Below are 21,993 nucleotides of genomic sequence, written 5' to 3' on the forward strand. Positions count from 1 at the left end.
CATCAGCCTTTCCTCATAAGATTTTCCCTTCATACCAGGCAACATCCTGGTAAATCTCCTCTGCACCCGTTCCAAAGCTTCCACGTCCTTCCTATAATGAGGCGACCAGAACTGTACGCAATACTCCAAATGCGGCCGTACTAGAGTTTTGTACAACTGCAACATGACCTCATGGCTCCGGAACTCAATCCCTCTGCCAATAAAGGCCAACACACCATAGGCCTTCTTCACAACCCTATCAACCTGGGTGGCAACTTTCAGGGATCTATGTACATGGACACCGAGATCCCTCTGCTCATCCACACTACCAAGAATTTTACCATTAGCCAAATATTCCGCATTCCTGTTATTCTTTCCAAAGTGAATCACCTCACACTTCTCCACATTAAACTCCATTTGCCACCTCTCAGCCCAGCTCTGCAGATTATCTATGTCCCTCTGTAACCTGCAACATCCTTCCGCACTGTCTACAACTCCACCGACTTTAGTGTCGTCTGCAAATTTACTCACCCATCCTTCTGCGCCCTCCTCTAGGTCATTTATAAAATGACAAACAGCAACGGCCCCAGAACAGATCCTTGTGGTACGCCACTCGTAACTAAACTCCATTCTGAACATTTCCCATCAACTACCACTCTCTGTCTTCTTTCAACTAGCCAATTTCTGATCCACATCTCTAAATCACCCTCAATCCCCAGCCTCCGTATTTTCTGCAATAGCCGACCGTGGGGAACCTTATCAAACGCTTTACTGAAATCCATATACACCACATCAACTGCTCTAACCCTCGTCTACCTGTTCAGTCACCTTCTCAAAGAACTCGATAAGGTTTGTGAGGCATGACCTACCCTTCACAAAACCATGCTGGCTATCCCTAATCATATTATTCCTATCTAGATGATTATAAATCGTATCTTTTATAATCCTCTCCAAGACCTTACCCACCACAGACGTTAGGCTCACCGGCCTATAGTTACCGGGGTTATCTCTACTCCCCTTCTTGAACAAAGGGACTACATTTGCTATCCTGGGAGTGTTTGATGGGGCAGTGTAGAGGGAGCTTTACTCTGTATCTAACCCCGTGCTGTACCTGTCCTGGGAGTGTTTGATGGGGACAGTGTAGAGGGAGCTTTACTCTGTATCTAACCCCGTGCTGTACCTGTCCTGGGAGTGTTTGATGGGGACAGTGTAGAGGGAGCTTTACTCTGTATCTAACCCCGTGCTGTACCCGTCCTGGGAGTGTTTGATGGGGACAGTGTAGAGGGAGCTTTACTCTGTATCTAACCCCGTGTTGTACCTGTCGTGGGAGTGTTTGATGGGGACAGTGTTGAGGGAGCTTTACTCTGTATCTAACCCCATGCTGTACCTGTCCTGGGAGTGTTTGATGGGGACGTAGACGGAGCTTTACTCTGTATCTAACCCCGTTCTGTACCTGTCCTGGGAGTGTTTGATGGGGACGTAGACGGAGCTTTACTCTGTATCTAACCCCGTTCTGTACCTGTCATGGGAGTGTTTGATGGGGACGTAGACGGAGCTTTACTCTGTATCTAACCCCGTTCTGTACCTGTCGTGGGAGTGTTTGATGCAGACAGTGTAGAGGGAACATTACTCTGTATCTAACCCCGTGCTGTACCTGCCCTGGGAGTGTTTGATGGGGACAGTGTAGAGGGAGCTTTACTCTGTATCTAACCCCGTGCTGTACCTGTCCTGGGAGTGTTTGATGGGGACAGAGGAGAGGGAGCTTTACTCTGTATCTAACCCCGTGCTGTACCTGTCCTGGGAGTGTTTGATGGGGACAGTGTAGAGAGAGCTTTACTCTGTATCTAACTCCGTGCTGTACCTGTCCTGGGAGTGTTTGATGGGGACAGTGTAGAGGGAGCTTTACTCTGTATCTAACCCCGTGCTGTACCTGTCCTGGGAGTGTTTGATGGGGACAGTGTAGAAGATGCTTTACTCTGTATCTAACCCCATGCTGTACCTGTCCTGGGAGTGTTGGATGGGGACAGTGTAGAGGGAACTTTACTCTGTATCTAATCCCGTGCTGTACCTGTCCTGGGAGTGTTTGATGGGGACATAGAGGGAGCTTTACTCTGTATCTAACCCCGTGCTGTACCTGTCGTGGGAGTGTTTGATGGGGACAGTGTAGAGGGAACATTACTCTGTATCTAACCCCGTGCTGTACCTGTTCTGGGAGTGTTTGATGGGGACATAGAGGGAGCTTTACTCTGTATCTAACCCCGTGCTGTACCTGTCCAGGGAATGTTTGATGGGGACAGTGTCGAGGGAGCTTTACTCTGTATCTAACCCCGTGCTGTACCTGTCCTGGGAGTGTTTGATGGGGACAGTGTAGAGGGAGCTTTACTCTGTGTCTAACCCCGTGCTGTACCTGTAGAACATAGAACGATACAGCGCATTACAGGCCCTTCGGCCCTCGATGTTGCACCGACATGGAAAAAAAAACTAAAGGCCATCTACCTACACTATGCCCTTATCATCCATATGCTTATCCAATAAATTTTTAAATGCCCTCAATGTTGGCGAGTTCACTACTGTTGCAGGTAGGGCATTCCACGGCCTCACCACTCTTTGCGTAAAAAACCCACCTCTGACCTCTGTCCTATATCTATTACCCCTCAATTTAAGGCTATGTCCCCTCGTGCTAGCCACCTCCATCCGCGGGAGAAGGCCCTCGCTGTCCACCCTATCTAACCCTCTGATCATTTTGTATGCCTCTATTAAGTCACCTCTTAACCTTCTTCTCTCTAACGAAAACAACCTCAAGTCCATCAGCCTTTCCTCATAAGATTTTCCCTTCATACCAGGCAACATCCTGGTAAATCTCCTCTGCACCCGTTCCAAAGCTTCCACGTCCTTCCTATAATGAGGCGACCAGAACTGTACGCAATACTCCAAATGCGGCCGTACTAGAGTTTTGTACAACTGCAACATGACCTCATGGCTCCGGAACTCAATCCCTCTGCCAATAAAGGCCAACACACCATAGGCCTTCTTCACAACCCTATCAACCTGGGTGGCAACTTTCAGGGATCTATGTACATGGACACCGAGATCCCTCTGCTCATCCACACTACCAAGAATTTTACCATTAGCCAAATATTCCGCATTCCTGTTATTCTTTCCAAAGTGAATCACCTCACACTTCTCCACATTAAACTCCATTTGCCACCTCTCAGCCCAGCTCTGCAGATTATCTATGTCCCTCTGTAACCTGCAACATCCTTCCGCACTGTCTACAACTCCACCGACTTTAGTGTCGTCTGCAAATTTACTCACCCATCCTTCTGCGCCCTCCTCTAGGTCATTTATAAAAATGACAAACAGCAACGGCCCCAGAACAGATCCTTGTGGTACGCCACTCGTAACTAAACTCCATTCTGAACATTTCCCATCAACTACCACTCTCTGTCTTCTTTCAACTAGCCAATTTCTGATCCACATCTCTAAATCACCCTCAATCCCCAGCCTCCGTATTTTCTGCAATAGCCGACCGTGGGGAACCTTATCAAACGCTTTACTGAAATCCATATACACCACATCAACTGCTCTACCCTCGTCTACCTGTTCAGTCACCTTCTCAAAGAACTCGATAAGGTTTGTGAGGCATGACCTACCCTTCACAAAACCATGCTGGCTATCCCTAATCATATTATTCCTATCTAGATGATTATAAATCGTATCTTTTATAATCCTCTCCAAGACCTTACCCACCACAGACGTTAGGCTCACCGGCCTATAGTTACCGGGGTTATCTCTACTCCCCTTCTTGAACAAAGGGACTACATTTGCTATCCTGGGAGTGTTTGATGGGGGCAGTGTAGAGGGAGCTTTACTCTGTATCTAACCCCGTGCTGTACCTGTCCTGGGAGTGTTTGATGGGGACAGTGTAGAGGGAGCTTTACTCTGTATCTAACCCCGTGCTGTACCTGTCCTGGGAGTGTTTGATGGGGACAGTGTAGAGGGAGCTTTACTCTGTATCTAACCCCGTGCTGTACCTGTCCTGGGAGTGTTTGATGGGGACAGTGTAGAGGGAGCTTTACTCTGTATCTAACCCCGTGCTGTACCCGTCCTGGGAGTGTTTGATGGGGACAGTGTAGAGGGAGCTTTACTCTGTATCTAACCCCGTGTTGTACCTGTCGTGGGAGTGTTTGATGGGGACAGTGTTGAGGGAGCTTTACTCTGTATCTAACCCCATGCTGTACCTGTCCTGGGAGTGTTTGATGGGGACGTAGACGGAGCTTTACTCTGTATCTAACCCCGTTCTGTACCTGTCCTGGGAGTGTTTGATGGGGACGTAGACGGAGCTTTACTCTGTATCTAACCCCGTTCTGTACCTGTCGTGGGAGTGTTTGATGGGGACGTAGACGGAGCTTTACTCTGTATCTAACCCCGTTCTGTACCTGTCGTGGGAGTGTTTGATGCAGACAGTGTAGAGGGAACATTACTCTGTATCTAACCCCGTGCTGTACCTGCCCTGGGAGTGTTTGATGGGGACAGTGTAGAGGGAGCTTTACTCTGTATCTAACCCCGTGCTGTACCTGTCCTGGGAGTGTTTGATGGGGACAGAGGAGAGGGAGCTTTACTCTGTATCTAACCCCGTGCTGTACCTGTCCTGGGAGTGTTTGATGGGGACAGTGTAGAGAGAGCTTTACTCTGTATCTAACTCCGTGCTGTACCTGTCCTGGGAGTGTTTGATGGGGACAGTGTAGAGGGAGCTTTACTCTGTATCTAACCCCGTGCTGTACCTGTCCTGGGAGTGTTTGATGGGGACAGTGTAGAAGATGCTTTACTCTGTATCTAACCCCATGCTGTACCTGTCCTGGGAGTGTTTGATGGGGACAGTGTAGAGGGAGCTTTACTCTGTATCTAACCCTGTGCTGTACCTGTCCTGGGAGTGTTTGATGGGGACAGTGTAGATGGAGCTTTACTCTGTATCTAACCCCGTGCTGTACCTGTCCTGGGAGTGTTTGATGGGGACAGTGTAGAGAGAGCTTTACTCTGTATCTAACTCCGTGCTGTACCTGTCCTGGGAGTGTTTGATGGGGACAGTGTAGAGGGAGCTTTACTCTGTATCTAACCCTGTACTGTACCTGTCCTGGGAGTGTTTGATGGGGACAGTGTAGAGGGAGCTTTACTCTGTATCTAACCCTGTGCTGTACCTGTCCTGGGAGTGTTTGATGGGGACAGTGTAGAGAGAGCTTTACTCTGTATCTAACTCCGTGCTGTACCTGTCCTGGGAGTGTTTGATGGGGACAGTGTAGAGGGAGCTTTACTCTGTATCTAACCCTGTACTGTACCTGTCCTGGGAGTGTTTGATGGGGACAGTGTAGATGGAGCTTTACTCTGTATCTAACCCTGTGCTGTACCTGTCCTGGGAGTGTTTGATGGGGACAGTGTAGATGGAGCTTTACTCTGTATCTAACCCCGTGCTGTCTTTGTCCGGAGTGTGTGTGATGCAGCACAACGATAATCTGTCATCTTCTCCTTGGTAGTGAATGGCTATTTTGAAATATGTTTTTGTCAATGAAGTGATTGTGAATATTTTGCTGCAGGGGCCATATGGATATGACGATGCTCGGTGGGATGCAGGTTTCGAAGTTTGGGGATTTGGCCAATTGGATGATTCCGGTAAATTCCTTTAGATGTTGTATTCGCTGTTGTTGAACATACTGCGAGATTCTCCGATATACCGCTGCCCGGTCAACTAGTTTGTGGTATCCCGGATGTAATTGTTGTCATACTGATAGAGCAATGATGAAATGAAATGAAATGAAAATCGCTTATTGTCACGAGTAGGCTTCAAATGAAGTTACTGTGAAAAGCCCCTAGTCGCCACATTCCGCCGCCTGTTCAGGGAGACCGGTACAGGAATTGAACCTGCCCTTGTGGCCTTAGTCTGCTTTACAACGCAGCTATTTAGCCCACTGTGCTAAACCAGCCCCTATGATGGGGTGCCATTAATCCATGACTTGGGTAAACCAGGAGGTGTAGCTGGCAATGTGGTACATGGGGGTGTGTTATCTCATTTTATTTAACTGGGATGGATTTTCCAGTCCCACCTCATCTATTGCTGACACCCCCACTCATTCCTTCGGTCTTTCTAGACACGGGTGTCGGTTTGGCTTGTGGGCTGGACGGCTGGTTTGTGACGCAGAGCAGGGCCTGCAGCGTGGATTCAATACATTGACACTGCAATGAAGTTACTGTGAAAAGCCCCTAGTCGCCACATTCCGACGCCTGTTCGGGTCACAGAGGGAGAATTCAGAATGTCCAATCCACCTAACAAGCCCGTCTTTCGGGACTTGTGGGAGGAAACCGGAGCACCCGGAGGAAACCCACGCAGACACGGGGAGAACGTGCAGACTCCGCACAGAGTGACCCAAGCTGGGAATCGAACCTGGGACTCTGGCGCTGTGAGGCAACAGTGCCGCACCGCCCCATTATCCAATGTGGTTGTTGATCTATGTGGGGCCCTGGTTAAACAAATGCCTCCATGGCCTCATCCCTCCCTCCCTCCCTCCCTGTATAATCTCCACCTGTGCTGCCTTCCTCTCACGATATCTCTGTTCCTCTAATTCTGTCTGAGTGAGACTTTGAGGTTTAATTGCTCCACCTCCAGCTGCCGAGATCCTTTATCGTCCAGGTTCACCAGCTTAAAATCTCGGCCTCATTTCTTTGCGCCTTTTAAGATGATCCTTCGAGCCTGCCCCTTAACCTAACCTGCCCGGAAATATCTTCCCGGAGCTCAATGTCATGTTTCGTTTTGTAGCAGTTTTCTGAAGCACCATGGGACGTTTCATGGGCGCGATTCTCCGCTCCCCACGCCGGGTGGGAGAATCGCGGGAGGGCCGGGCGACTCACGGCACGCCGCCTTGGCACCCCCCCGTGATTTCCCCCCCCCCCGCTCAGTTGAGTGGCCTGACATTCCCGACCGGTTCACGACGGCGGCAACCACACCTGGTCTCTGCCGTCGTGAACATGGGCGCCAACTGCTCGTTTGTGGCTTGTGGGGGGGCGGGGAGGGGAGTGAGCACCACGGCCGTGCTCGGGAGGGGACTGGCCCGCTAGGGGACAGGGAGATACTAGTCAATGGGAAGATAGCTGTTTTAATTTTTATATTTTTAATACAGAGTACCCAATTATTCTTTTCCAATTAAGGGGCAATTTAGCGTGGCCAATCCACCTACCCTGCGCATCTTTGGGTTGTGGGGGGTGAAACCCACACAGGCACGGGGAGAATGTGCAAACTCCACACGGACAGTGACCCGGAGCCGGGATCGAACCCGGTTCCTCGGTGCCGTGAGGCAGCAGTGCTAACCACTGTGCCACCGTGCTGCTCAGATAGCTGTTATTAGACGTATTTGGGTTCGGGCGATGATTTGAGACGCTTGTTCTTCTCGAATGTGTCAGTAATTAACCAGTGATTTATGATGTTTGCAGGCGGGGCCGGAAGCACTGTTTCAATTCGGTAAGAGGCTGCTTTCTGTATCAGACGGTCTCGCAGCCTGTGGCTTGTCCCTCTCATGCATGCAATTAGCTGGAAGCCTTCTCAAGGTCACATGTTTTTTTTTTAAAACATTCTGTATCATAAATTTATTTTTAGCAGTTTGTTTAATTTTTTTTCCCAGTGCTGTGGCTGACTTGATCTGTTTCCTGTTGCAGGGGAAGATGGTGAAGGGAATGGGGGGTGCCATGGACCTGGTGGCCAGCGCTGACACAAAAGTGGTGGTTACCATGGAGCACTCTGCTAAGGTGACGTTTGCTTGGGGGACGGCAGGGAGGGGTCGGTGGGGGGGGGGGGGGGGGGGGGGGGGGGGAGATGGTGAGGGCGCCGTTTCCTGGGTGCTGCTAAGATCTTGTATAACACCAGCAGCGACGTCACATTGACATCGGCCGGATTGATGGGGTAGATATTCTCCGGATAGCCTGAAATGAAGGTTCTGATTGTGGGCGACGCTGTCAAGTCGAGCGGGCGTTCCTCGTGTTTAGTCGCAGTGCTTCCTGGGTCAGCTCCAAGAGAGGCTTCGGATACTGTAGGTCTGGAGTCATGTGCAGCACAGACTTTGTAAAGAAAGCAACTTTCCTTCCCTGAAGAACTTTAGTGAGCCCATTTAACGTCACTGTTACTGATGTTTGCTCCCCCTATCCTGGTGACTGTGGCTGAGGAGTTCTCTGCAGCAACTGGGACGTGAACAGAGCATCTTTTTTTTCCCAATTAAGGGGCAATTTAGCGCGGCCAATCCACCTCCCCTGCACATCTCTGGGTTGTGGGGGCGAAACCCACCCAAACACGGGGAGAATGTGCAAACTCCACACGGACAGCGACCCAGAGCAGGGATCGAACCTGGGTGATCGGCGGCGTGAGGCAGCAATGCTAACCACTACGCCACCGTGCCGCCCTGCACAGAGCGTCGTTTATTGAAAGATCAAATGATGCGATTGAAACTTTGGTCATCTCGCCACACACATCCCTTCTGTGGAAACTGAACTGAGGCCATCAGAGGCCGTCTGTGGCGGAACCTTGACAAGGAGTCATTACAGAGCATAGGGTAGGAGCAGAGGTCGGCCATTCGGCCCATCGAGTCTTCTCCATCGTTTAAATGAGATCATGACTGATCTGATGTGACAATCCTCAACTCCACTTTCCCGCCTTGTCCCCAGAACCGTGTCTTCTTCACAGAGGTTTCCTGAACGGTATTCAGCACCAGTTGTCCTCCTCTGTGACAACGTGCCCCCCGAGCGCTCGCACCTTGTAACAGCCTCCAGAGACAGGGAATTACAGCGAAGCCGTGACCATCGGAGTTCAGTGCGAAATGTAACACCCAACAGTAAGCTGCTAACTGTACAGGGACTGAAATAAAACACTATGTCTGTACCACAGGGAGCGCACAAGATCCTGGAGAAGTGTAATTTACCCCTGACTGGGAAAAAATGTGTGAATCGCATCATCACCGAAAAGGTAAAGGTCCCTACCTCACACATTAACAATAAACTCACTCTGTTATAATGTAAGCTTTGCTGGCAAGGACAGGGTTTATTTCCCATGAGAAGGTAGCGGTGAGCTGCCTTCTTGAGCTGCTGTAGTCCATGTTGTGTAGGTACACCCACAGTGCTGCTAGGGAGGTCGCACCATAATCCATAAAGAGCTGATGGTTTGGGAGGGAGCGCCAACAGGGGAGTGAAGCGGAAGTGGGAGGAAGAGTTGGGGAAGGAGGTGGAGGCTGGGTTGTGGGAGGAAGCTCTAGCGAGAGTGAATGGATCCTCTTCATGTGCGAGGGCTCAGCCTGGTTCAGTTCAAGGTGGCCCACAGGGCACACGTGACTGTGGTCAGGATGAGCGGGTTTTTTTTTTTGAAGGGGTGGAGGATAGGTGTGGGCAGCGCGCGGGGGGGGGGGGGGGGGGGGGGGGGGGGCGTGAACCATTTCCACATGTTTTGGGCGTGTCCGAAGCTTGGGGGATTCTGGCAGGGGTTTTGCTGACGTTATGTCAGAGGTTCTGAAGGGAAAGGTGGTCCCCAGTCCGGAGGTGGAGACCTTTGGAGTGTTGGAAGACCCGGAGATCCAGGAGCGAGAGAGGCTGATGGCTTGGCCTTTGCCTCCCTGGTAGCCCGGAGACGGATCTTATTGGAATGGAGGGACTCGGAGCCTCTGAAACCGGGGGTGTGGGTGAGCGACATGCCAGAGTCCCTCAGGCTGGAGAAGATAAAGTTCACCTTGAGAGGGTCTGTTTGCCTGGACATGGCAGCCGTCCACCGACTTCGAAAACAGTTCAGATATCAGCAGTAGGGATGGGCGTGGGGTTAAAAAAGGAGTTGGGGAGTAGGGCGGTGGGATGTTAGATATATTTTTTTGGTGATTATTTGCATTCCTGTTTGCTTGCTTTTTATAGTTTTGTTTGGTTTGATGTATATAATATAAATGCCTCAATAAAATATGTTTTTTACATCTCGTTACATCTTGCCAACCTGAAAATCACCCATTTATGCCTACTCTCTGCTTCCTGTTAGCCAACCAATTATCTATACATGCCAATATGTTAGCCTTTATAACATGTATTTTTATTTTCCCTAATTACCATTAATCAGTTCATCAAATCTAAGTACAGTACAGGGCAGCACGGTAGCATTGTGGATAGCACAATCGCTTCACAGCTCCAGGGTCCCTAGGTTCGATTCCGGCTTGGGTCACTGTCTGTGCGGAGTCTGCACAGTCCTCCCCGTGTGTGCGTAGGTTTCCTCCGGGTGCTCCGGTTTCCTCCCACAGTCCAAAGATGTGCAGGTTAGGTGGATTGGCCATGATAAATTGCCCTTAGTGTCCAAAATTGCCCTTAGTGTTGGGTGGGGTTACTGGGTTATGGGGATAGGGTGGAGGTGTTGACCTTGGGTAGGATGCTCTTTCCAATAGCCAGTGCAGACTCGATGGGCCAAATGGCCTCCTTCTGCACTGTCAATTCTATGTATCCACCGGTTCCCCTTTATTTACAGCACATGTGACTCCTTCAAACAACTCCAATAAATTGGTTGAACATAATTTCCCTTTCACAAAACCATGTTGACTCTGCCTGATTATCTTAAGCTTGTGCCACCACGCTGCGATAATTTATTTTTCTAATAGCTTGTAACAATTTCCCTGTGACAAATGCCAAACCAACTGGCCTGTAGTTTCCCACTCGCTGCCTCCCTCTCCCATTGAATATTGGAGTTACATTTGCCAGCCTTCAGTCCAATCTGGGGAGCTTTGGAAATTAAGACCAAATGCATCAACTATCTCACGAGACACTTCTTTCAAGACCCGAAGATGAAGTCCATCAGGAACTGGGGGCTTGTCAGCTCGCAGCTCCAACAATTTACTCAGTACCACCTCTCTGGGGACTTTACTTTTCCTGAGTTCCTCCCTCCCTTCCATTTCCTGATTTGCAGCTATTTCTGGGATTTCACTCGTGTCCTTTGTAGTGAAGATTGACGCAAAATACCTGTTCAATTCAGCTGCCATCTCCTTCTCCAGACACTGGGCGCGATCTAAGAAAAAGTATTTAAGTGTCATTTGTTATGGGTTTTGGGAGGAGTTCCCCTTCGCTATTCAATGAAACTTGGTCATTTTTTGGGCCCTGGGCAGTTTCTCGCCAGTTTGGCCCACGCTTAGAATTTCTTTCATCACTGAGGGGCTGAACTCCGAGAACGGGCCGCCATTTCGAAAGGGTGCCCCGATTTCTAAGTGAGCTTGTGGGTCCATCAGCCACCGGGGGGAATGCTGAAAGGAGAGGGGAATAAGACTCATTCAGGGGATCATAAATATTCAGAACACACTCCGAATTTCTCCTTAAAACTGAGACCGTAAAGTAGGAGCAACACAAATATCTAAGAAGAATTCACTCAACATGTATGGAAGATTTCACAGGGTCGGTGCAGATTCGATGGGCTGAATGGCCTCCTTCTGCACTGTAAATTCTATGAAAATACCAGTTCAGCCCTCGTGCCATTTCTAGGTTTCCTGTTATTACTTCTCCAGCCACATTTTCCAGTGGTCCAATGTCTAATCTTGCCTCTCTCTTACCTTTTATATATTGAAAAGAACTCTTGAAATGAAATTAAATGAAAATCTCTTATTGTCACGAGTACCCTTCAATGCAGTTACTGCGAAAAGCCCCTAGTCGCCACATTCCGGCGCCTGTTCGGGGAGGCTGGTACGGGAATCGAACCGTGCTGCTGGCCTGCCTTGGTCTGCTTTCAAAGCCAGCGATTTAGCCCTGTGCTAAACCAGCCCCTAACTTCCTATCTTCTTTTATGTTACCAGTTAACTTGCACTCATATTTCATCTTCTCCCCTCTTATTGCTTTTTTAGTTGTCCTCTGCTCACTTTTAAAGTCTTCCCAATCCTCTGGCTTCCCACCAATCTGCGCCACTTTGTATGATTTTTCTTTTCCTTTGGAGACTTGGGCGGAGAAATGGCAGATGAAGTTTAATGTGAACAAGTATGACGTAATGCATTTTTGAAGGTTCAATGCATGTAGGAATTGCACCATAAATGGTAGAACTCTTACGAGTACTGACAGGCAGAGAGATCTGGGCGTGCATGTCTGCCGATCACTGAAAGTGGCAACGCATGTGGATAAGGTGGTCAAGAAGGCATACGGCATTCATCGATCGGGGCATTGAATATAAAAACTGGCAAGTCATGTTGCAGCTATACAGGACCTTAGTAAGGCCTCATTTGGAATAGTGTGTACAATTCTGGTCGCCACACCATCAGAAGGATGTGGCTGCTTTGGAGAGGGTAGAGAAGAGGTTTACTAGGATGTTGCCTGGTATAGAGGGCATTGGCTATGAGGAGAGGTTAGATAAACTCGGTCTGTTCTCACTAGAACGGCGGAGGTTGAGAGGTGACCTGATAGAGGTCTACAAGATTATGAGTGGCATGGACAGGGTGGATAGTCAGATGCTCTTTCCTAGGGTAGGAGAGTCAAATACTAGGGGACACAGGTTTAAAGTGCGTGAGGAAAAGTTTAGAACCGATTCCAGGCTTGGGTCACTGTCTGTGCGGAGTCTGCACGGTCTCCCCGTGTCTGCGTGGGTTTCCTCCGGGTGCTCCGGTTTCCTTCCACAGTCCAAAGATGTGCAGGTTAGGTGAATTGACCGTGCTAAATAGCACTGAGTGTCCAGAAACGTTAGGTGGGGTTACTGGGTTACAGGGATAGGGTGGAGGCGTGGGCTTAAATAGGGTGATCTTTCCAAGGGCTGGTGCAAACTCGATGGGCCGAATGGCCTCCTTCTGCACTGTAAATTCTATGATGTGCGAGGCAAGTTTTTTTACACAGGGTGGTAAATATATGGAACGTGCTGCCTGGGGAGGTGGTGGGGGCAGGTACGATAGCGACATTTAAGGGACATCTAGACAAATATATGACTGGGGTGGGAATGGAAGGATACGGACTCCGTAAGTGCAGACGGTTTTAGTTTAGGCAGGTACCATGGTCGGCACAAGCCTGGAGGGCCGAAGGGCCTGTTCCTGTGCTGTACTGTTCTTTGTTTATGCTGTCCTTGACATCCCTGGTCAGCCATGGCTGCCTTGCCCAGCCCTCAGCATGTTTCTCCTCCTTGGGATGTATTTCTGTTGTGCCTCCCTAATAACCCCCAAAAACTCCTGCCATTGCTGTTCCACTGCCTTCCCTGCTCGGCTCCTTCTCCAATCAACTCCGGCCAGCTCCTCCCTCATGTCTTTGTAGTTACCCTTATTTAATTGTAATACCATTACATCTGATTGCAGCTTCTCCCTCTCAAACTGCAGGGTAAATTCTTTCATACTGTATTGTCGTCACTGCTCCCTGAGGGTTCCTTCACCTTAAGTTCCCTAATCAATTCTGCCTCATTACACATCACCAAACCAGAATTGCCTGTTCCCTAGTCGGCTCTGTCACAAGCTGCTCCAAAAATATATTCTTAGACATTCCACAAATTCCTTTTCTTGGGATCCACTACCACCCTGATTTTCCCAGTCCACCTGCATATTGAAGTTCCCCATGATTATTGTAATATTGCCTTTTTTACACGCCTTTTCTCTCTCCTGATTTATTTTCTGCCCCACATCCTGACTCCTGCTGGGGGCCTGTACATTACTCCCATTGGGGTCTTTTTACCTTTGCGATTCCTCAACTCTACCCACACAGATTCTATGCCTTCTGATCCTATATCGCTCCTTGCTATCGATTTAACTTCATTCCTTACTAACAATGCAACCCCGCCCCCTTTGCCCATCTGCCTGTCCTTTCGATAGGACACATATCCGTGGATATTTAGATCCCAGCCCTATAAGACCATAAGACCATAAGACATAGGAGTGGAAGTAAGGCCATTCGGCCCACCGAGTCCACTCCGCCATTCAATCATGGCTGATGGGCATTTCAACTCCACCTACCAGCATTCTCCCCGTAGCCCTTAATTCCTCGCGACATCAAGGATTTATCTATCTCTGCCTTGAAGCCATTTAGCGTCCCGGCCTCCACTGCACTCCGCGGCAATGAATTCCACAGGCCCACCACTCTCTGGCTGAAGAAATGTCTCCGCATTTCTGTTCTGAATTTACCCCCTCTAATTCTAAGGCTGTGCCCACGGGTCCTCGTCTCCTCGCCTAACGGAAACAGTTTCTTTGCGTCCACCCTTTCTAAGCCATGTATTATCTTGTAAGTTTCTATTAGATCTCCCCTTAACCTTCTAAACTCCAATGAATACAATCCCAGGATCCTCAGCCGTTCCTCATATGTTAGACCTGCCATTCCAGGGATCATCCGTGTGAATCTCCGCTGGACACGCTCCAGTGCCAGTATGTCCTTCCTGAGATGTGGGGCCCAAAACTGGACACAGTACTCCAAATGGGGCCTAACCAGAGCCTTATAAAGGCTCAGTAGCACATCGCTGCTTTTATATTCCAACCCTCTTGAGATAAATGACAACATTGCATTCGCTTTCTTAATCACAGATTCAACCTGCATGTTTACCTTTAGGGAATCCTCGACTAGCACTCCCAGATCCCTTTGTACTTTGGCATTATGAATTTTCTCACCGTTTAGAAAGTAGTCTATGCTTGGATTCTTTTTTCCAAAGTGCAAGACCTCACATTTTCTCACGTTGAATTGCATCAGCCATTTCCTGCACCACTCTCCCAAACTGTCTAGATCCTTCTGCAGCCTCCCCACTTCCTCAGCACTACCTGCCTGACCACCTAACTTCGTATCATCGGCAAACTTCGCTAGAATGCCCCCAGTCCCTTCATCCAGATCATTAATATATATGGTGAACAGCTGCGGTCCCAACACTGAACCCTGTGGGACACCGCTGGTCACCGGCTGCCATTCCGAAAAAGAACCTTTTATCCCAACTCTCTGCCTTCTGTCAGACAGCCAATCCTCAACCCATGCCAGTAGCTCACCTCGAACACCATGGGCCCTCACCTTACTCAGCAGCCTCCTGTGTGGCACCTTATCAAAGGCCTTTTGGAAATCCAGATAGACCACATCCACTGGGTTTCCCTGGTCTAACCTACTTGTCACCTCCTCAAAGAATTCTAACAGGTTCGTCAGGCACGACCTCCCCTTACTAAATCCATGTTGACTTGTTCTAATCCGACCCTGCTCTTCCAAGAATTTAGAAATCTCATCCTTAACGATCGATTTTAGAATTTTACCAACAACCGAGGTTAGGCTAATTGGCCTATAATTTTCCATCTTTTGTCTTGATCCTTTCTTGAACAAGGGGGTTACAACAGCGATCTTCCAATCGTTCGGGACTTTCCCTGACTCCAGTGATTTTTGAAAGATCTCAACCAACGCTTCCGCTATTTCTTCAGCCACCTCCCTCAGAACTCTAGGGTGTAGCCCATCGGGGCCAGGAGATTTGTCAATTTTAAGACCTTTTAGCTTTTTTAGCACCATCTCTTTTGTAATGGCAACCATACTCAACTCAGCCCCCTGACCCTCTATAATTTTTGGGATATTACTCATGTCTTCCACTGTGAAGACAGACGCAAAGTACTTATTAAGTTCTCCAGCCATTTCCTCGTCTCCCATCACAAGCCTTCCGGAATCAGTTTGAATTGGCCCAATGTCTACTTTGGCCTGTCGTTTGTTTCTTATGTATTGAAAGAAACTTTTACTATCATTTCTTATATTACTGGCTAGCCTGCCTTCATATTTGATCCTCTCCTTCCTTATTTGTCTCTTTGTTAACCAAGCCCTGATCCCCTTGCAGCCAAATCTCTGTGATGCCCACAACATTGTACCGGCCAATTTCAATGTGCGCAACAAACTCATTTACCTTGTTCTATATACTGCGCACATTTAGGTACAACACCCTCCATCCTGTATTGACCCTCCCTTCTCACACTTGTCACCTTTTTTGCTCTGCCTGAGGTTTGATTCCTGCCACCTTCTGTACTCTCTGTTCTGTTACACGTTCCGGAAACTTTACTCACCTCTCCTGAGCCCCCGGCTCCATTAACTTGTTTAAGTCCTCGTCATTAACCTGCACTTCTACCGTCTCCTTTAACTTTGATTTTCCAATTCTCCCTTCAACTGAACCCTCACCCTGTGCATACACGTCCGCTGAGTTGTACCTTATTAATGTATTTAAGCTTGTTGATGATACAAAGTCAGGTGGAAGGTAAGCTATGGGGAGGACACAAGAGGGTAGAGACAGGTTACGTAAATGAACAACAGGAGGGGCCTCACGGTAGCATGGTGGTTAGCATCAATGCTTCACAGCTCCAGGGTCCCAGGTTCGATTCCCGGCTGGGTCACTGTCTGTGTGGAGTCTGCACGTCCTCCCCGTGTGTGCGTGGGTTTTCCTCCGGGTGCTCCGGTTTCCTCCCACAGTCCAAAGATGTGCGGGTTAGGTGGATTGGCCATGCTAAATTGCCCGTAGTGTAAGGTTAATGGGGGGATTGTTGGGTTACGGGGTTACGTGGGTTTAAGTGGGGTGATCATGGCTCGGCACAACATTGAGGGCCGAAGGGCCTGTTCTGTGCTGTACTGTTCTATGTTCTATGTTCTATGACAGATGGGATGTACAGAGGGGAAGCACAAAGTTATTTGGAAGCAGAGAAAAACAGAATATCTTTCTAAAGACATGAAGGGGTTTATAGAATAGAACAGTACAGCACAGAACAGGCCCTTCGGCCCTCGATGTTGTGCCGAGCAATGATCACCCTACTCAAACCCACGTATCCACCCTATACCCGTAACCCAACAACCTTAACCTTACTTTTTAGGACACTACGGGCAACTTAGCATGGCCAATCCACCTAACCCGCACATTTTTGGACTGTGGGAGGAAACCGGAGCACCCGGAGGAAACCCACACAGACACGGGGAGGACGTGCAGACTCCGCACAGACAGTGACCCAGCCGGGAACCGAACCTGGGACCCTGGAGCTGTGAAGCATTTATGCTGACCACCATGCTACCGTGCTGCCCTGTTGGTGGCATGGTTAATGTTGGTGTTTAGAGGGACTTGGGTGTTCACAGATGAAGAACACGGGATGTTAGCGTGCAGGTACAGCAAGTGATGAGGAAAACGAATGACATGCTCGTCACTGAATTAGCAAACAAGAGTTGAGTCTTGCTCCAATTGTACAAGGCTATGGTAAGAAGGTTCACTGGATTGGCCCTCTGGATTTCACACGGAGTTCAACAACTTCAGACTGTGAACTCTCTCCTCCACCTTCACCCCATTTTTATTTCTATCCATTTATCTTCATTTCTTCCATCGATCTTTTTCCCCCTCAGCATTGTCCCCCCCCCCCCCCCCGACACTCCGCTTGGGCCATCTGCCCCTAGTTACCCTTTGGCACTCTGCTCACCTTTATTCTGCCATTCACACATTCTAATCTCTTTCTGTTCCACAATCAGCCCCTTAATCATCCCCAGTTACATTCCTTGTGTCTTTCTGTCCACAACAGGGGGTGCGGGGGGGATCCAACCCCTGGTGGGGGTGGGGTTGCCTGGCCCGCGATCGGGGCCTGCCGATCTGTGGGCGGGCTGGTTCCTTGGGGGCCGCCTTTCCCCCGCACCAGTCCCCTGTCGGGCTCCGCCATATTGCCCGGGGGCCGGCGCGAGAGATCACGCCAGCCGTTACGCACGTGCACAAACTCGCGCCGGCCCTTCGGCACCGGCTGGAACGGCACCAATGACTCCGGCGGCAACCTAGCCCCCTAGAAAGGTGAGAATTCCTCACCTTGGGGGGCCGTCGGCGCCGGAGTCGATGGCGCCGGTTTTCCCGCCGGCGTGGGGGGGCTTAGCCCCATTTTCAGAGAATCCCGCCCATAGTCTCTGGAGTTGAGAAGAAGGAGACACGATCTTAGTGAAGCCGACAACACTCTGAGGGGGTTTGACAGGATAGAGGCTGAGAGATCATTTCAGCTGGTCGGGAACCTGGAACATGGATTGGGGGTGGGGGCAGGTTGGGGGGGGGGGGGGGGGGGGATGTCAGGATCAGGAGCCGGTCAGTTAGGACTGAGACGAGGAGAGATTTCTTCACTCGAAGGATGGTGATTTTTGAGAGTTCTGCGCCCCAGAGGGTTGTGGGTGTCCATTGCTGAATCTATTTAAGACGAGGACAAATAGATTTTTGGCTAATACAAAGAACAAAGAACAATACAGCACAGGAACAGGCCTTTCGGCCCCTCCAAGCCTGTACCGGCCATGATCCCACCCTTTGCCAAAACCCTCAGCCCTTCCTTGTGCCGTATCCCTCTATACCCATCCTATCCATGTGTTTGTCAAGATGCCTTTTGAACGGCGTTAATGTATCGGCTTCCACAACCTCCCCTGGCAACGCGTTCCAGGCACTCACCACCCTCTGCGTAAAAACCTGCCTCACACATCTCCTCTAAACTTTGCCCCACGGACCTTAAGCCTATGCCCCCTGGTGACTGACCCCCTCCACCCTGGGAAAGAGTGCCTGCCCATCCACACTATCCATCTCCCTCATAATCTTGTAGACCTCTATCAGGTCACCCCTCAACCTCCATCGTTCTAATGAAAACAGTCCGGGTCTATTCAGCCTCTCTGCATAGCTAACACCCTCCAGACCAGGCAACCATCCTGGTAAACCTCCTCTGCACCCTCTCCAAAGCCTCCATATCTTTCTGGTAGCGTGGCGACCAGAATTGTGCGCAATATTCCAAGTGCGGCCTTACCAAGGTTCTAATCAACTGCAACATGACCTGCCAGTTTTTATACTCGATGCCCCGTCCAATGAAGGCAAGCATTCCGTATGCTTTCTTGACTACCTTCTCCACTTGTGTTGCCACTGTCAAAGATCTGTGGACCTGCACGCCCAGATCTCTCTGACTTTCTATATTCCTAAGGGTTTTGCCATTTACGGTATATTTTTTCTCTATGTTAGACCTCCCAAAATGCATTACCTCACATTTATCCGGATTAAACTCCATTTGCCATTTCTGTGTTCACGTCCCAACCTATCTATGTCCTGCTGTATCCTCTGACAATCCTCAACACTATCTGCCACTCCACCAACCTTGGTGTCATCCGCAAACTTACTAATCAGACCAGCTACATTTTCCTCCAAATCGTTTATGTACACTACAAACAACAGAGGCCCCAGCACCGATCCCTGTGGAACACCACTAGTCACAACCTTCCATTGTGAAAAACACCTTCTACTGCTACCCTCTGCCTACTGTGACCGAGCCAGTTCTGTATCCATCTTACCACCTCACTTCTGACCCCGTGTGACTTCACCTTTTGTACCAGTCTGCCATGAGGCACCTTGTCAAAGGCTTTACTGAAGTCCATGTAAACACCATCCACCGCCCTCCCCTCATCAATCATCTTTGTCACCTCCTCAAAAACTCGATCAAGTTAGCGAGGCACGACCTCCCCTTCACAAAATCATGCTGCCTGTCACTAATGAGTCCTTTTGTTTCCAAATGGGTAGAAATCCTGTCCCTGAGAATTCTCCCCAATAATTTACCTACTACTGAGGTGAGGCTCACTGGCCTATAGTTTCCAGGATTATCCCTGCTACCTTTCTTAAACGCCGGCACCACATTAGCTATTCTCCAGTCCTCTGGGATACCACCTGTAGCCAATGAGGATACAAAGATGTCAGTCAAGGCCCCAGCAATTTCCTCCCTTGCTTCCCTCAGTATTCTGGGATAAATCCCATCCAGCCCAGGAGACTTATCTGCCTCAATATCTTTTAAAGGACCCAATAACTCCTCCTTTTTGATGTCAACATGACCCAGACTATCCACACACCCTACCCAAGAATCATCTTCCATAAAGTCCTTTTCTTTGTTGAACACTGATGCAAAGTACTAATTTAGTACCTCGCCCATTTCCTCTGGCTCAACATATAATTTCCTCCCATTGTCCGTCAGGGGTCCAATCCTTTCCCTGGCCACCCTCCTGCTTTTTACATATGAATAAAAAGCTTTGGGATTCACCCTAATCCTACTTGCCAAGGGCTTTCCGTGACTCCTCCTAGCCCTCCTAATCGGGGTGAGATAATTGGAACGGTGGAATTATGCTAGATGTTTAACCAATGGGGCAGCAGGGTAGCATGGTGGTTAGCGTAAATGCTTCACAGCTCCAGGGTCCCAGGTTCGATTCCCGGCTGGGTCACTGTCTGTGCGGAGTCTGCACGTCCTCCCCGTGTCTGCGTGGGTTTCCTCCGGGTGCTCCGGTTTCCTCCCACAGTCCAAAGATGTGCGGGTTAGGTGGATTGGCCATGCTAAATTGCCCGTAGTGTCCTAAAAAGTAAGGTTAGGGGGGGGGTTGTTGGGTTACGGGTATAGGGTGGATACGTGGGTTTGAGTAGGGTGATCATGGCTCGGCACAACATCGAGGGCCGAAGGGCCTGTTCTGTGCTGTACTGTTCTATGTTCTAATCTCATGATGGACAGGTCAGAAAGGCTGAATGGCTTCCTGCCCCATTCCTATACCCTCATTGTGTAGCAGCTGTCCTCACCTTACCCCCCCGCCCCCCCCCCTACTTCATTTGTATAAAGTGTAGCTGGGGCTGAGCAATGCCGATCTGCTTTCAGAACAGTCAGTGCACAGGGAGTCAGCACGATGTTGAATGAGTGGATTTGTGAAGCAGTTCAGCAGTGTGCGCAGTGACAGCTGCTGTTGCGACAGTTTGACAGCAGAGAGTCTGCCACGGAACATTCCGGCTGTGCCACTTCGGGATATTTCAAGGTCGAAGAGAAAGATCCAGAATTAGCTTGGACATGCAGTACATTTGTCCGTCTATGTCTCCTTGTTGATTCTCTCTCTTTCACACATTTCCCCGCTCCTAAATCTGTTTATCTGCTGTACCACTCTTGTCGTCCTGTTTTGTTTTACTCTCTCTGACAGTGACATTTTCTCCATTTTGGTTTAATTGGTGTTCTCTCTCTGTCACTTTCTGAATATAGTCCTTTCCCTAAACATTTTTCCTTTCCTATTCTTCTCATGTGCTCCAAGATATTTATCTTCCACTTCTCCACCTTTCTCTGTCCATTTCTTATAATCTGTCACGTTTCCCGAAGCCTGACCTGCTGCCGATAACGCAATGATTTAAAATCTAACTGCCTCTTTCCCCTCACTAATTAATCCAACATTTCTGCTGGTGTAGAATTTACAAACACTCATTGATACACATCACACACAGGCCGACAATTAATTTCTTTCATCATAATAATTGCTTATTGTCACGAGTAGGCTTCAATTAAGTTATTGTGAAAAGCCCCTAGTCGCCACATTCCAGCGCTTGTTCGGGGAGGCTGGTACGGGAATTGAACCCGCGCTCTATAGAATAGAACAGTACAGCACAGAACAGGCCCTTCGGCCCTCAGTGCAGAGGGAGCTTTACTCTGTATCTAACCCCGTGCTGTACCTGCCTGGGAGTGTTTGATGGGGACAGTGTAGAGGGAGCTTTACTCTGTATCTAACCCCATGCTGTACCTGTCCTGGGAGTGTTTGATGGGGACAGTGCAGAGGGAGCTTTACTCTGTATCTAACCCCGTGCTGTACCTGCCTGGGAGTGTTTGATGGGGACAGTGCAGAGGGAGCTTTACTCTGTATCTAACCCCGTGCTGTACCTGCCTGGGAGTGTTTGATGAGGACAGTGTAGAGGGAGCTTTACTCTGTCTCTAACCCCGTGCTGTACCTGTCCTGGGAGTGTTTGATGGGGACAGTGTAGAGGGAGCTTTACTCTGTATCTAACCCCATGCTGTACCTGCCTGGGAGTGTTTGATGGGGACAGTGTAGAGGGAGCTTTACTCTGTCTCTAACCCCGTGCTGTACCTGTCCTGGGAGTGTTTGATGGGGACAGTGTAGAGGGAGCTTTACTCTGTATCTAACCCCGTGCTGTACCTCTCCTTGGAGTGTTTGATGGGGACAGTGTAGAGGGAGCTTTACTCTGTATCTAACCCCGTGCTGTACCTGTCCTGGGAGTGTTTGATGGGGACAGTGTAGAGA

General features: G+C 49.3%; 1 protein-coding gene across 1 annotated transcript in view; it reads left to right on the top strand.

Moving 5' to 3' along the window:
- The window catches only part of LOC119969947 (succinyl-CoA:3-ketoacid coenzyme A transferase 1, mitochondrial-like), a 30,176-nt gene extending 21,136 nt beyond the window's left edge, over positions 1–9,040 (top strand). The window contains exons 5-7 of the mRNA XM_038803914.1: positions 5,571–5,646; positions 7,681–7,770; positions 8,900–9,040. Of these exons, the coding sequence (XP_038659842.1) occupies positions 5,571–5,646; positions 7,681–7,770; positions 8,900–9,025 (292 nt within the window). The 3' untranslated portion in view covers positions 9,026–9,040. The remainder of the gene's footprint in view (positions 1–5,570; positions 5,647–7,680; positions 7,771–8,899) is intronic.
- Positions 9,041–21,993: the final 12,953 nt, after the last annotated feature.

This window comes from Scyliorhinus canicula, chromosome 8 (genome assembly GCF_902713615.1).
Source record: "Scyliorhinus canicula chromosome 8, sScyCan1.1, whole genome shotgun sequence".
Classification (NCBI taxonomy): Eukaryota; Metazoa; Chordata; class Chondrichthyes; order Carcharhiniformes; family Scyliorhinidae; genus Scyliorhinus; species Scyliorhinus canicula.